The sequence below is a fragment of the Elephas maximus genome, chromosome 3, assembly GCF_024166365.1.
Source record: "Elephas maximus indicus isolate mEleMax1 chromosome 3, mEleMax1 primary haplotype, whole genome shotgun sequence".
NCBI classification, from domain to species: Eukaryota; Metazoa; Chordata; class Mammalia; order Proboscidea; family Elephantidae; genus Elephas; species Elephas maximus.
In genome coordinates this window covers 136,276,347-136,293,617 of record NC_064821.1, presented here as the reverse complement: position 1 = coordinate 136,293,617, position 17,271 = coordinate 136,276,347, and the positions used below count along the sequence as shown (strand labels likewise).

The 17,271-nt window shown below is 37.6% G+C and overlaps 1 protein-coding gene across 1 annotated transcript in view; it reads right to left on the bottom strand.

The window, feature by feature from the left end:
* Positions 1-8,218: 8,218 nt before the first annotated feature.
* Positions 8,219-17,271, bottom strand: part of LOC126071351 (calcium-activated chloride channel regulator 1-like) — a 28,272-nt gene continuing 19,219 nt past the window's right edge. Inside the window, exons 11-14 of the mRNA XM_049875557.1 lie at positions 16,695-16,965; positions 15,767-15,937; positions 14,112-14,361; positions 8,219-8,573 (exon numbers count right to left, since the gene is read on the bottom strand). Coding sequence (XP_049731514.1) covers positions 8,219-8,573; positions 14,112-14,361; positions 15,767-15,937; positions 16,695-16,965 — 1,047 coding nt within the window. The remainder of the gene's footprint in view (positions 8,574-14,111; positions 14,362-15,766; positions 15,938-16,694; positions 16,966-17,271) is intronic.

Below are 17,271 nucleotides of genomic sequence, written 5' to 3'. Positions count from 1 at the left end.
CTTCAATGATTCCCTGTTTTGAGCATTTTTTTCTTTTTAAAATTAATCTTAATTTGTTTTTGTGATTTCCCTATTTGAGTTGATATCAGGATGTTCTGTTCTGTGACCTTGTGTTGTGCTGGTATCTGACATTATTGATTTTCTGACCAATTTCCTTTAGTAATTCTTATAGCTTTGGTTTGGTTTTTGCAAATTCTCTAAGCTTGTGCTTATCTCTAAATGTTTTAATTTCACCTTCATATTTGAGAGAGAGTTTTGCTGGATATATGATCCTTGGCTGGTAGCATTTCTCCTTCAGTGGTCTATGTATGTCATCCCATTGCCTTCTCTACTGCATCGTTTCTGCTGAGTAGTCTGAACTTATTCTTATTGATTTTCCTTTGTAGGAGACCTTTCTTTTATCCCTGGCTGCTTTTAAAATTTTCTCTTTATCTTTGGTTTTGGCAAGTTTCATGATAATAAGTCTTGGTGATTTTCTTTTTGGATCAATCTTAAATGGGATTCGATGAGCATCTTGAATAGATATCCTTTCGTCTTTCATGATGTCAGGGAAGTTTTCTGCCAAGAGATCTTCAACTATTCTCTCTGTGTTTTCTGTTATCCCTCCCTGTTCTGGAACTCCAATCACATGCAAGTTATTCTTCTTGATAGAGTCCCACATGATTCTTAGGGTTTCTTCATTTTTTAAATTCTTTTACCTGATTTTTCTTCAACTATATCGGTGTCAATTGCCTTATCGTCCAACTCCCCCACTCTGCATTCCAATTGCTCGATTCTGCTCCTCTGACTTCCTATTGAGTTGCCTAAGTCTGTAATTTTACTGTTAATCTTTTGGATTTCTGAATGCTGTCTCTCTATGGATTCTTGCAGCTTATTAATTTTTCCACTATGTTCTTGAATAATCTTTTTGATTTCTTCAACTGCTTTATGAGCATGTTCCTTGGCTTTTTCTGTAGATTTCCTTATTTCATTTCTGAGGTCATCCCTGATGTCTTGAAGCATTCTGTAGATTAGTTTTTTATAGTCTGCATCTGGCAATTCCAGGATTGTATCTTCATTTGGGAAAGATTTTGATTCTTTAGTTTGGAGGGTTGTAGAAGCAATCATGGTCTGCTTCTTTATGTGGTTTGATATCGACTGCCATCTCTGAGCCATCTGTAAGATAATGTAATGATTTATTTTATATTTGCTCACTGAGTCTTATCTTATTTTGTTTTCTTTCAATATACATAGATGGGCTACTTGATTGTTATAGCCTTTGAATCACTTATGTCCTATTACCAGCTGGTTTGGGCTGTTACTAGATGTATAAGCCTAGGAGTCCATTTACTATTCTTGAGTAGAATCTGATTTGGGGTCACCAAGTGTGTGGCGTAGACTGTCACCTATTAACTTAGAGGAGTAGTGGTGATAGTTGTGTGCACCAGATTCTAGTAGCCGCAGGGGGTCACACTCCAGGGGGCAGGATGCTGACAGGCTTCCCCCAAGTGCCAGTGAGTTAGGTATGTCTCTATTCCTAAAGCACTTTGGTGGGTGGGCTCTGCAGCTGTACCTTAGGCACCCAATGCATGTACCTGTACAGATTGGTAGGTGTCACTATCCTCAGACCCCTTTGGCAGGAGGCTAGGTGGTTTGGGTGGAGCTTCAGCCCTCAGTTCCCCGTTGTGGTTCAATGAGGGCTCTGTTTAATAGGTAGAGATATCAGACCTGGAAAACTTGTCTTTCCAGTAATCCACTAAAACAATTACAGTCAGATCCCTATCAGAATTGCCTTTGCATTATAATAGCCACCTTGTTCACTGTATGGATGAAAGCCCAAGACTGTGGATCTCATATGCTTGGCTGGAGCTGGTTCTGTATTTTTATTCCAATACCAGGAAGTCAGGGAAGGATTTTTGGCCCCTGTTTTTTTTTGTAGCTGCTTCTCTCAGTCCAGGAGAATGGGCTAGGAAAAGATAAAAAAACAAAAACAGAAACTGCAGAGCACTTCACTCCCTGGCCCAGGAAATTCCAATGTTAATGAAGCCACCTGGGAAGGGAGGGGAAGGATCAGATAGATAGGAGAGAGTAGCACCCCGGGATATAGACAAAGTTACTTATCTTGCTTGGTGATGACTGTTTTATCTGAGATTCCCGAGGGACGTGTAGCCTGTGTATGCTGGCTGGGTCGAGATTGCCCCCTTGGGCCAGGCCTGCGTCCTGTACTTGTGCTGTTTCAGAAGCCGTGGTCAGTTCCTCTGCTCCCAGTCCAAAGCCCAGCGCCAAGGTTTTCTGGCTGGGATGCTGCACTCCAGGCTCCAAAACCACTCGCTGCGTCCCGGTGACTTCTCCCGTCAGCTGCGTTGCTGTGCTGCCTGCATGCACTGGCTGGGCTTCCCCCGAGGTCACTGCAGGGAGCTAGTGTTGCATCCCATGTTTGCGCCATCTCAGGAAGCCATGCTCAGCTCCCCTGCGCCCAGTCCAAAGCCCAGTGCCAAGGTTTTCTGACTGGGACGCTGGCTCCAGGCTCCGAAAACAGTCGCTGCTTCCCCATGGTTGCTCATTCTCTCCCTAGCCGTGTCAGTGTGCCGCCTGCTTGTGCTGGCTGAGTCTCTACATGGGTTCCCCCAGGGGGCTGGGGTTAGGGCTGTGTCCCGTGCCTGCCCTGCCTCAGCAAGTTGCAATCAGCCCCGCCACTCGGCACCAGGGAACCGCGAGGGCTCAAGGCTGTGGGGCTGGACACCGGCTTCAGAGGCAGTTGCTGCTTCAGGACGCAGCTTTTCGCTCACCTGTCACTCAGGTCAAATCTTTAGATCTGTGTTCGATGGTCAGGTTTTGTAGATTGTCATATGTGTGATCGATTCACTTGTTTTTCTGAGTCTTTGTTGCAAGAGGGATCCGAGGTAGCTTCTACCTACCCTGCCCCCCAATGACATTTTTTAATGAGATGGAGAAACAAATCACCAACTTCATATGGAAGAGAAAGAGGCCCTGGATAAGTAAAGCATTACTGAAAAAGAAGAACAAAGTGGGAGGCCTCACACTACCTGATTTTCGAACCTATTATTTTGCCACAGTAGTTAAAACAACTTGGTACTGGTACAACAACAGATACATAGACCAATGGAATAGAACTGAGAATCCAGACATAAATCCATCCACATATGTGCAGCTGATATTTGAAAAAGGCCCAAAGTCAGTTAAATGGGGAAAAGACAGTCTCTTTAACAAATGGTGCTGGCATAACTGGATATTCATCTGCAAAAAAATGAAGCAAGACCCATATCTCACACCATGCACAAAAACTAACTCAAAGTGGATTAGAGATCTAAACATAAAATCTAAAATGATAAAGATCATGGAAGAAAAAATAGGGACAATGCTCGGAGCCCTAATACATGGCATAAACAGTATACAAAACATTACTTACAGTGCACAAACAGCAGAAGAGAAACTATATATAACTGGGAGCTCCTTAAAATCAGACACCCATGCTTATTGAAAGATTTCATTGAAAGAGTGAAAAGATTTTCTACAGACTGGGAAAAATTGGGTATGACAGTTCTGATCAGTGCCTTATCTCTAAAATCTATATGATACTGGAAAATCTCAACAACAAAAAGACAAATAACCCGATTAAAAAATGGGCAAAGCATATGAACAGACACTTCACCAAAGAAGACATTCAGGTGGCTAACAGATACATGAGGAAATGCTCATGATCATTAGCCATTAGAGAAATGCAAATCAAAAGTACAGTGGATACCGCCACACCCCAACAAGGCTGGCACTAACCCAAAAAACACAAAATAACAAATGTTGGAGAGGTTGTGGAGAAACTGGAACATTAATACACTGCTGGTGGGAATGTAAAATGGTACAAGCACTTTGGAAATCGATTTGGCACTCCTCAAAAACTAGAAATAGAACTACCATACGATCCAGCAATCCCACTTCTTGGAATATATCCTAGAGAAATAATAGCCTTTATACGAACAGGTATATGCACCCATGTTCACTGCAGCATTGTTTACAATAACTAAAAGATGGAAGCAACCAAGGTGCCCATCAACGGATGAATGGATAAAGTATGGTATATTCACATAATGGAATACTACGCAAAGATTAAGAACAACGATGAATCCTTGAAACACCTCATAACATGTCGGGATCTGGAAGGCATTATGGTGAGTGAAATTAGTCAGTTGTAAAAGGACAAATATTGTATGAGACCGCTATTATAGGAACTCAAGAAAAAGTTTAAACACAGAAGTTATTCTTTGATGGTTACGAAGGTGGAGAGGGAGGGAGGGGGCATTCAGCAATTAGATATTAATTAAGAACTATTTTTAATGAAGGGAAAGACAACATGCAATACAGGAGAGGTCATGACAACTGGAAATTTCCTGAATACATCAAATGGTTCAAAGTCCAGAGTAGCAGGACAGGGATTTGGGACCATGGTTTCAGGTGACATCTAGGTTAATTGGCATAACCAAATGTATTAAGAAAATGTTCTGCATCCCACTTTCGTGAATGGCATCTGGGGTCTTAAATGCTAACAAGTGGCCATCTAAGGTGCATCAATTGGTCTCAACCCACCTGGAGCAAAAGAGAATGCAGAACGTGGAAGACATAAGGTAAAGATGAGCCTAAGAGACAGAAAGGGCTATATAAACCAGAGACTACATCAGCCTGATATCAGAAGAACTCGATGGTGCCCGAATACCACTGATGACTGCCCTGACAGGGAATGCAACAGAGAATCCCTGAAGGAGCAGGAGAACAGTGCAATGCAGATTTCAAATTCTTGTAAAAAGACCAGACTTAATGGTCTGACGGAGACTAGAGGGACCCTGGAGGTCATTGTCCCCAGACCCTTTGTTAGTCCAAGGCTGGAACTATTCCCAAAGCCAACTCTTCAGACAGGGATTAGCCTAGACTTTATATGACAGAAAATGATACTGGTGAGGAGTGAGCTCCTTGGCTCAAGTAGACACATGAGACTATGTGGGCAACTTCTGTCTGGAGGCAAGATGAGAAGGCCAAGGGGGACAGGAGCTGGTTGAATGGACATGGGAAATACAGGGTGGAGGGGAGTGTGCTGTTTCATTAGGGGGAGAGCAGCTAGGAGTACACAGCAAGGTGTGTATAACTTTTTGTATGAGAGACTGACTTGATTTGTAAACTTAAAGCACAATAAATTAAAAAGAAATTCATTAGTTTTTTTTTCATTAAGTTGTACATTTTGTATCTTTAAGTAATTCTTTTCTGCTTGGAAGTCATGAGGATTTTGATATTATCTTTGATGTAATCTTCTAAAAGATTTATAGTTTTGTGTTTAAATTAGGTCTTTAATGTACCCGAAATTGACGTTTATGTATGGGATGAAGTAGAAGTCAATTTTATTTTTATCACATGTCCCAGCCTTCATTTATTGAAAGGCCATCTTTTTTGTGACTCAGATTCAAACCGAGGTTGCTATGGCCAAAACGCAGAGTACTAACCACTACACATTTACAGTGCACCACAAACCTATTAGCATGTTATCAGGGGGGACCAGTTCTTGGAGAAGGACATCAGGCTTGGTAGAGTAGAGGGTCAGCACAAAACAGGAAGACCCTTAACGAGATGAATTGACAAAGTGGCTGCAACCATGGGCTCAAGCGTGGCAATAATGGTGAGGATGGTGCGGTACTGGGCAATGTTTTGTTCTGTTATGCATAGGGACATTATGAGTTGGAGCTCACTTGAAGACACCTAACAACATCGCAACATGCAGTGTCTCCTCTAACATAGTTACTGAGTGCTTATGTGTGTGTGTGTGTGTGATTTCTAGTCTCTGTTCTATTTGCCCACTTGTCTATTCCTGCTGTGATACCTCACAATATTAATATAACTTTACAATTAATTTTGATATCTGGTAGATTAGTTTCTTCTACCTTATTTTTCTTCTTCAACTGTGTCCTGGCTATTCTTGGCTCATTGCAGTTCCATATGTATTTAAGATTGGTATGTCAAGTTAAAAAAATTATTGAATTTTCATTGGGATTATACTGAACCAATAAACTGATTTTTAGAGAACTGATTTCTATATAATATTCAGTCATCCAATCTATATGAGCATGGACTATTGTTCCATTCCATTTTGTTAGATCTTGTTTAATGTCTCAAAAAAGTTTAATAATTTATCCTTTAGATGTCTTGCACATCTTTTGTTATGTTTCTTCCTAGATACTCAATATTTGTAATGGTATTTTAAAATTATGAAGTCTGAAATATTTTATTTTCTGTTTATACTGTTATATAGAAATACAGCTGAATCTTTGTATATATTTATTATGAATCTCAGAAATCTTACTCAATTCCTTTATTGATTATAATGATTTATTTGTAGATGTGTTTGGATTTTCTAAGTACACTATAATATCACCTTCTAATAATAGCAACTTTGTTCTTTTCTTTCCAATCTTCATCCCTTTTTTCTTTTATTGCCTTACTGTAAGGGCAACGATATCCAGTACAATGTTGAGAAGTAGGGATCATGAGAATCTTTGTGTTGTTCAATTTCAGAGAGAAAGCCATCAACATATCGCCATTAAGTGTGATATTTGCTGTACATATGTTGTGTGTGCATGTGTGTATACCCTTTATCATGTTAATAAAGTTTTCAAAGTTTGCATTTTTTAAAGATAGTGAAAGAAAAATAGAGTTTGAATTATATATACTTTTCTCCATCTACTGAGATGATTAGGAGCCCTAGTGGTGCAGTGGTTAAGCACTCGGCTGCTAATTGAGAGTTCCACAGTTCAAATCTACCAGCTGCTCTTCGTGAGAAAGATGTGGCAGTCTGCTGCCTTGAAGATTACAGCCTAGGAAGCCCTATGGAGCAGTCCTACTCTGTCCTATAGGGCTGCTATGAGTCAGAATTGGCTCAACAACACAAAACAACAGTATTGATATAATTATATGATTTTTCTTTTTAAATTTGTTAATGTGGTGAATTACATTGATTTTTTTCATATTAAAACAGATTTACATACCTGGGATAGATTGAACTTGGTCATGATATATTTTTTTTATATGTTTATGGATTTGGTTTGCTAATGTTTTAAGATTTTTTTCCTGACTTCTCAAGAAACATCCTCTAGTTTCCTCCTTTCAGACATTCAAAGAGTTTTTGAAATCTTCATGCCCATAAAGAAAGGATTTTCTTCTAAAATAATTGCCATTTTTCGTTTCTCTCTCTCACTCATAAAAATCACACCATTTCTGTGAAATTAGCTCACTTTACACTTTATTAGTTTATATATTTTATTGATATGATACAGTTCTTGACACTTTATGTGCTGGTAAATGTCACTAAGTAGTCTTCATTATATGCTGTTCTCATAACACCGCATGCACATTTTATGAATATTTTTGACATAATGGGGTCAAATTTGGATTTCTTTTGGGAGTATAAAAGTATTTGTTAATTTATTTAACAAACGTATATTGAGTATCTATTCTGTGTCAAATACTGTCCTAAATGCTGAGGATACAACAGTTAAAACAAACAAACAAAAAACCTTGCCCTAATGGAGTATCTTGACTCTTCGTACCTAACGATGACCTCAGACTACAACAAGGATTTTATTGTGATGTTCCACAATTCATACAGAAAAGTATTCTTGCTTAGCTAATAGTCATTTCATGCCTAGGACTGTAACTTTGATATTCCATTTTTAGCTAATGATAAAAAATCAAATTTGACCTCCTTGGTGCTTAGACCATTTCTCTTTGGATAATTATCTCTATAGTTCTTTTTGAATATAGTTTATGCAAACACAAAGTATTCACTCATAATCATGAATGGAACCTAAATAATTCTACCATAAAATTATTTGCTGTTGTTGATACATATTTTTCAAATAGCTTAGGTACTTTCTGATTTTTAATATACTAAATAAATTTGTAGCATACCCTGAAACTTTAAACAAGAAGTCTATAAGTATAATTATGCATCTTCTCTTTACATTAAAAATTAATAAATGGATTTTTGAAAGATAGGGAATAGTATAGTCATTTTGATTTATCTTTAGCAACTCAATTAATACTAATTTACTGAAATAATTAGGAAATTTACAACTTTTGTATGTTCATTATTGTATTACAGAGTTTTATAATAGACAATGAGTATAGTAAATTAACTTCTAAATAAATGTTTACCAAGTATATATAACATTGAATTTTAGTTCTAATACAATTTCCAGTTTAAAATATAGATAGCAATCACAGCTAATCCCCAAACTGCCAAACTGACGGCAGAAATATTGGTACATAGATTAGGGGCACTGGGCTTCTGCGAAGGAATAAACTTGGTTGCCTGAGCAATGTTAGAAACCTCTGAGGTGAGATTGGCTTCATTGATGGCTTTAATTGCAATGTGGAATTTGGTGCCATTTTCTATTTTAAAAGATTCTGGTTTAAATTCAAAAATTTCTACTGAGCCAGCCTTCTTAGGTGTCAGACTAGAAGTATTCACTAAAGCAGCTTTGTCAAAATCTTCTTGGAGATCCAGGAAACACTTGCTTATTCTCATAACATAGCAGCTGGCTGGAATACAAATAGATACTTCATGTGTAATAAAGTCACCAGGATACCTTATTGCTACCACACTGCCTTACATTTAGGGGCCTATCAGAAATGCACGCTAGGTTTAGTTATGAAAATTCTAGATGTAGTTCCTCTCTGGTTATTCTATGTTGTTTATTTTAAGGGCAAGTATGTGAAAAGTTTTCTATTTAAGATTATCTGATTATAAAAAATAGAAGCAATTAATTCAAATCATATTAAAAAAAGCTGAATCTAGACTTCTTTTTAGAAATAAAGATATAAAGAGCTGAATCCACCTTTTAATTTGGAACAAAGAACACAATAATGTTCAAGGAGCATAGTAAAGATTTTCAGTAACCCAGATCTGTATTATGACTCATTAAGTTGAGAGGGAGAAATAGGACAGAATAGAGAAGATAAATAGAGCGGGAGACAGGGATAAGAATAAAGAATAAAAAGAGACAGAGGGGCTAGATTGCATACTAATTAAAAGCATGTGCTCAGGATCTAGGCAGACCTTAATTAGAACCCTAATTCTGCTACAACCTAGCCATGTAACCAAGGAAAATTTAACTTCTCTTACCTTCAGTTTTCTTATTTGTAAAATAGAGATTTAGTTATTCAATTCATTCCACAAATATTTACTGCATGTCTGTTATTCTAGTGGTGAGGATTATATATGATAATACATGAAGAGTATTTACCCTAGTATCTGGGATTTGATAAAGGTTTGTAATCCTATCTATTATAATTATCATTATTTTATCAAGAAAGGAAAGGAGGGTCCTGACATAAATGTTACATTTCAAACTGGTTTTTGAAGTCTATCAGAGCCGTGGATGTAAAAATAAAGTCTCACATTCTGAAATATTATAAGCAATAAAATATCAAATGTCCTTTTTGAAGTGAAGCCTTTATTTATTTTTTCATGAAATGTTGAAGGTATTTCAAGTGTGTGGTGAATAAGGTGGATTTAGTGTTTTGTTTTTTAAAATTCAGGCCCTCTGCCTAACATTCTAATTTCTCCATAAACAGACCTTATCAATCAATTCTACTACTCTTTAAACAACACCCCCTGTTATGTTTAGGTGGGTCTTTTTCTCTCTCTCCTTCTGTCTCTTTCCCCCTTATTTTAATACAAATTTTTGCTTTCTTGATCTTGATCTTATTATTTGGTTCCTTCCCTCCCTGCCAGCACTCCCTGGAATGTGGCTCCCTGTCCCTATCTATGCAAATTCTACTCATTCTTCAAGGCCCAACCTGAGGCCCAGCTTCTTCCTCAAGTCTTGTCCAAGTATTTTATCCACCCTGATGACTCTCTTCCATGAACTCCTGTTGCATAAAATGGTATATTTATATTTTCCTGATTGTTTTGTGTAGGATTTCTCTTTCCAAGTAGATGGTATTGAGGGCAAAAATTGTTTTATACTCCTTTTGCATCATCTAGGGTACCTGGTACTGTGTTGGGCATGTACTTGATCTCTTTAATTACTTGTTGGCCAACCACACAGTTATTAAGTTGATACCTAAAATGATGGAATTACAGAATCATAAAACATTACAGTTATATGTACTAGTTTTAGTAATTCTAAGTCATCTAGTTTAATTTGCATATTTGACAGATGTGGAAATTGAGCCCCAGAGAATCTAAGTGGTTCATTAAGATTATATGGATGGTTAATTTACTCTTTAAGATACTGCTACAGCCTTACTTTTGAAATTCCTGAAGGTAACATTTGATAGCAACTATTGGAAACCCTGGTGGTTTAGTGGTTAAGTGCTATGGCTGCTAACCAAAGGGTCGGCAGTTTGAATCCTCCAGGCCCTCCTTGGAAACTCTATGGGGCAGTTCTACTCTGTCCTGTAGGGTCACTATGAGTCGGAATCAACTCGACGGCACTGGGTTTGGTTTGGTTTTGGTTTGTTACCTCTTCCAGAGATCCTGGTAGTGTAGTGGTTAAGAACTACAGCTGCTAACCAAAAGGTTGGCCTTTGAATCCACCAGGTGCTCCTTGGAAACCCTATGGGGCAGTTCTACTCTGTCCTATAGGGTTGCTATAAGTCTAATCAACTCGATGGCAAAGGGTTTTGTTTTTTGTTTTTTTTATTACCTCCTTTTTTTTTTGTCACAAGGAAAGAGATATTTGGTCCCACCTATATTAGGCATTTGTGATTATGTAAAATGATATTCTCTCTTTCTCAATGCCTGTCTGTTGTTAGGTGCTGTCCAGCTGGTTCAGACTCGTAGTGACCCTGTGTACAACAAAACAGAACACTGCCCAGTCCTGAGGCATCCTGTTTCAGCCCATTGTTGCAGCCACTATGTCAGTCCATCTCGTTGAGGGTCTTCCTCTTTTTCACTGACCTCCACTTTACCAAGCATGATGTTCTTCTCCCGGGATTGGTCCCTCCTGATAACATATCCAAAGTATGTGAGATAAAGTCGTGCCATCCTTGCTTCTAAGGAGCATTCTGGTTGTATTTTTCCAAGACAGATTTGTTCATTCTTCTGGCAGTCCATGGTATATTCAATATTCTTCATCAACACTGTAATTCAAAGACACTAATTCTTCTTCGGTCTTCATTATTCATTGTACAGCTTATGCATACATATGAGGCGATTTAAAATATCATGAGTTGGGTCATTTGCACCTTAGTCCTCAAAGTGATATCTTTGCTTTTCAACACTTTAAAGAGGTCTTTTGCAGCAGATTTGCCTAGTGCAATACGTCTTTTGATTTCTTGACTACTGCTTCCATGGGCCTTGATTACGAATCCAAGTAAAATGAAATCCTTGACAACTTCAACCTCTTCTTTGTTTATCATGATGTTGCTTATTGGTCCAGTTGTGAGGATTTTTTTCTTTATGTTGAGGTGTAATCTATACTGAAGGGTGTAATCTTTGATGTTTATCAGTAAGTGCTTCAAGTCCTCTCCACTTTCAGCAAGCAAGGTTGTGTCATCTGCACGTCACAGATCATTAATGAGACTTCCTCCCTCCGATCCTGATGCTGTGTTCTTCTTCACACAGTCCAGCTTCTCAGATTATTTGTTCAGCATACAGATTGAGTAAGTGTGGTGAAAGGATACAACCCTGACACACACCTTTCCAGATTTTAAACCACATAGTATCCCTTTGTTCTGTTCGAATGACTGCTTCTTGGTCTATGTACTCCCGCATGAGTACAATTAAGTGTACTGGAATTGCCAGTCTTTGCAATGTTACCCGTACTATGTTATGATCTACACTTCGCATAGTCAATAAAATACTGGTAAACATCTTTCTTGTCTTCTCTGCTTTCAGCCAAGATCCTTGTGACATCAGTGATAATATCCCTGTTGCACATCCTCTTCTGAATCTGGCTTGAATTTCTGGCAGTTCCCTGTTAATGTACTGCTGCAACTGTTTTTGAATTATTTTTAGCAAAGTTTTACGTGCTTGATATTAATTATATTGCTTGATAATTTCAACATTCTGCTGGATCACGTTTCTTTTCAATGGACACAAATATGGATCTCTTCCAGTCAGTCGGCCAGGTAGCTGTCTTCCAAATTTCTTGGCACAGACAGGCGAGCACCTCCAGCACTGCATCCATTTGTTGAAACACCTCAATTGGTATTCTGTTAATTCCTGAAGACTTGTTTTTCACCAGTGCTTTCAGTGCAGCTTGGACTTCGTCCTTCAGTACCATCTGTTCTTCATCGTATGCTGCCTCCTGAAATGATTGAACGTCCACCAATTCTTTTTGGTGCAGTGACTCTGTGTATTCCTTCCATCTTCTTTTGATGCTTCCTGCATTGTTCAGTATTTTGCCTGTAGAATCCTTTAGTATGGCAACTCAAGGCTTGGGACTTTTAATTCAGCTCTTTCAGTTTAGGAAATACCTAGCATATTCTTCCCTTTTGGTGTTCTAACTCCAGGTCTTTTCACAATTCATTATAATACTTTATTTTATCTTCTTGAGCTGACCTTTGAAATCTTCTGTTCAGCTCTTTAACCTCATCATTTCTTCCATTCGCTTTATTTATTCTACATTCAAGACCAAGTTTCAAAGTCTCTTCTGACATCCATTTTGGTCTTTTTTTTTTTTTCCCTTTTTAATGAGCTTTTGCTTTCTTCATGCATCATGTCCTTAGTATATAATTGAACTGAACTAAAGTTTTTTCTTGACTGAATTGAATATAGAACTCAGCTCTTGGTCAGGCAGTTTAATTTGTGACTTGAAAAGTGGTAATACTGGTACTTTTTGTTATTTTTTTTTATTCTGCCATATGTTTAAGGGTCGTACATGGGAAAATTATGTATTTCAGTAGCTGTTATGATATGAATTTTTAACACTGAATTATAAAAAAAGGTCTTCATGGGCATTTGTATTTCTGTGTTTCCTTGGGATTTTGAATGATTTTTTTTCCTTGTATAATAATGACAATAAAAAATAAATATAACTTTGAAAATGCTATATAATGAATGAAAGATTTAAAAAAGCACCTTTTCCTTTCAGAGTGTACAGTGACTGGTTTTTTGTAACCCAGGAAAAAGAGAACTGAACATGTGGCATTTCAGCCATCACAGCCTCTGAGATAATACATATATCAACATTGTATATTGTTTTCATATTCCCTTTTTTAAAGGGAAAACAACAAGATTGGCTTTGTCACATATGAATTTACTCACAATACTGGCATATGTTAGGCATTCAATGAATACTAATTGAATTCAGTTAAATTTAAAGCAAAGACAGAAGTCATTTAAACTTTCTGGAATAAGAGTAATTTATTATTAGGAACTTTGAATAAATGAAATATTTTGGCCTTGAACTTTATTTAAACTCCATGGCCAAATCTCTCAAACTAGTAGGTTTCTCAGCATGTGATCCTCTCCTTAGGACCCTTCACCCCACCTGGCTAACTTCTCTCATTCTTCAATACTCAGATAGGGGTTAGTCTCCTTTGGGAAGCCTTTTAAGATGTATTTCTTGTGATCTTAACCTCCAACCAGGTTAGGTGCCTTCCTATAGGCTGTCATACCATTGTGTGCTCACAACAGCATATCTCTCATCACACTGTATGGAGCTGTCTGTTTTTTTGTGTATCTTCTGCACTCAGTTGACTATTGAGAGTAGGAATCATTTCTTAGGTACCTAGTAGTGTTTGAAAACTCAAAAAAGGTGAATTAATGAATGACTTGCTCAAGTACGGAAATACTTAGAAAAAGTTTTCCCTATTAGGAAGAAAAGAATGCAATGGAAGCTGTTAACTTGGTCTTCTCAAAGTAATAGTTCAAATTTTGAGAGGTAGTTTGGCACAATAGACACTGACAAGGCTGGTTTAGAATTTTAGCTAAGTTACTAATATAGATATAACTTGGGACAGTTATTTATCTCTTGGAGGTTCAGTTTTCACACCTGAGAATAAGTGGATAATGGCCCATAGTAGACACTCCATAAATGTTATTTATCAGTGGGATGTTAGAAAAGTCTTAGCAAATGAAAGCCAATGTGATTTCTTTTAGCATAGTTTAAAACATATCAAACTTACCTTTTCCTTTATCAAGGCTATTTCCAGGAGCAGTCCATGAAAGTTGAATATGATCTCCTTTAAATTTAGCTTCAAGGTCTTTAATTTTACCAGGTGGGAACATGGGAGTGGGATTATGATTATCTGCAGGAACTCCTGATACAGTAAACGTCCCTCCAGACACTACTCTAATGATGTCTCCTCCTCCTCCAGGTTTTGTCACATTATCTTTGACTTCAGGTTTGGGTGGGTTTGCTATAATTGTACCTACCGAAAAAAAGCAATTTTATAACTTTTTATATTGCCATGTCTGTTCCTTGTAAGCTCATCTTGCAGCTGTAGAGGTTTAATATTGATTGGTAGCATATAGAAAAAGTAACAGCTTTAATGAAAAAGCTTGTTTTGTGTCTTTTTAAAAATGACATTAAAAAAATATTAAAGCTACTTTTCTTACCTATGTGCCTCTACTACTAGACTGTAAATTCTTTGAGGTCAAGGACTGTGTTTTATTTATCTTTTAACTCCAGCATCTAGCACAGTGCTTGCTACACGTACTGAGTTGACTATCATCCCCCGCCCCCCAAATTCATGTCCATCTGGAACTTGCGAATGTGGCCTTATTTGAAAACAGGGTCTTTGCAGATGTAATCATGTTGAGATGAGATCATGCTGGATTAAAGTGGGCCCTAAATCCAAAGACTGCTGTCCTTATAAAAATAGGGAAATTCGGATACACAGACATACACAGAGGGAAGAAGGCCACATGACATTGGGGACAGAGATTGGACTGTTGCAAGCTAAGGAATGCCAAGGATTGTCAGCAACCACCAGAAGCTAAGAAGAGTCAAGGAATGGTTCTTTCCTTGAACTTTCAGAGGGAGCATGGTCCTGCTAACACAGTGATTTCAGACTTCTACAATGGTTAAAGCGCTCAGCTACAGATCAGCAGTTCAAACCCATTAGCAGCTCTGTGGGAGAGAAGACCTGGTGATCTGTTCCCATAAAGATTACAGCCTAAGAAACCCTATGAGGCAGCTCTAGTCTGTCCTATAGGGTCACTATGAGTCAAAATTGACTCAATGGCACACAGCAACAACAAGCCTCCAGAACTGTGAGAGAATAAATTTCTGTAGTTTTAAACCATCCATTTTTTGGTACTTTTGTTACAGCAGTTGTAAAAAACTAACGCAAAACCAAACTCACTACTGCTGAGTCGATTCTGACTCATAGTGACCCTATAGGACAGGGTAGAACTGCCCCATAGGGTTTCTAAGGCTCTAAATCTTTATGGAAGCAGACTGCCACGTCTTTCTCCCGTGGAGCGGCTGGTGGATTTGAATTGCTGACCTTTAGGTTAGCAACCGAGCACTTTTAACCACTGTGCCACCAGGGCTCCTAAAAAAACCAAAATACTACTAAACACACACACACAAAATGCTAATAAAATTACAGCATGTAAATTTTTTAAAAAATGTGAATGAAATTAACTGAAGTAGATGCATGCAAAACACCTAAAAGCATAGTCTTATGCTTTGTCCATGGATAAGGTTCTGAACCTGCAGATGATTGCATAATTATAAACATAGGTTTTCCATAATACATTAGATTTCTAATGCTTGTCATATATAATTTATCTAAACAAATGTCACATATCTGTTTTGATGCCACTTACCATTTTCAGCGTAGCCTGGTATGTATATAGCTTTATTCTGGTGGTGCCTTAAATTTAGTCTAGCTGTGTTTTTTCTTGCCTGGGCACGCACTTTTAAACTGTATCTACCATTTCCATGGTAATCTGTAAAGTACCTCGAGTAGATGCCGTCATTCTTGACAGTATCAGCACCTTGATATTGAAATGTAGTGATTAGCCACTGAAGGAAGTAAAGATGACAATCACAACTGTAAACGTTAGTGATGGCAACAATTTGGTAGATAGTATAGAACAATGTTTTAAGTACCTTTTGTGTTCAAAACCTGGCTTGGCCACTTACTAACCCTGTGATTTTGGAAAGGCTAATTCATGGTAAGCATTCAATTAATGTTAGCTACTGTTTTTACTGTTATTATTGGAACCCTGGTAGCACAATGGTTAAGAGCTCAGCTGCTAACTGAAAGGTTGGTGGTTTGAACCCACCAGCTGCTGTATGGGAGAAAAAACCTGATGATCTGCTCCTGTAAGGATTACAGCCTAGGTAACCCTATGGAGCAGTTCTACTCTGTCCTATCAGGTCACCATGAGTCAGAATCGACTCAATGGCACACAACATTATTTTTATTATGTCATAAAAGAAGCTGATCAAAAATAAGGAAAAATAACTAAAACTAGAGAAAGCATATGTGAAACACTGACATTAAAGAAAATAGATAAAAACTATACTCAAGTTCTGTGGGAAAAATAAAATTGTTCATAAAATTTCTAGAAGGTAAGTATGCTTATGTCTGTGACTTGTCAAGATAATTGGATAAGAAGTTTAAAAACTTTGAAAATAACCTTTCTTTAAAATATGATTAATGAGCATACATAGGAAATATTGACTTCTAAGTCATGTGACTGTAGTAGAATTTTAAGTTCAGTGAAAATTGATTTAGATTCATATTACCTGCACCATTGTCCCAGAGCTCCAATGTTACTTGATGTCCATCTTCGTTTTCTATAATGGCTGTCACATTGATTCCCAGAACAGGCAGAAACCCTTGACTGACTCGTGCATAAACAATCAGTGGGCTAGGGAAATGTGCTGTATTTTGACTCATGTGAGCATCTGCAATCACTGGGAGTGTTGTAGGACTTCTTGCTCGAGAAGTCACTGTCACTGTTAGCATTTGAGAGTTAATATCATTATTTAGAAGGCTGTAAGTCCAAGTGCCTGTCTGAAAATCGAAAATATCTATTTAAGAGCTTTGGTAATATTTTTCTACTCTTTGGAATATAAAATTATTTAGAAATTTAAGCAGAGAAATAATGATTTTTTTTTTATTGTGGTAAAATATCTAACATAACATTGCCATTTTAACCATTTTTAAGAGTACATTTCAGTGGCATTAAATACGTTCATAATGTTGTGCAACCATCACCACATTAATGATTTTTAACACCCAGTTTTACAAACTAGTAGCTCTATAGTATGAATCTTTAGTTATTCTAATTGGCTGCTTTTTTATGATGGGGGGCCTGTT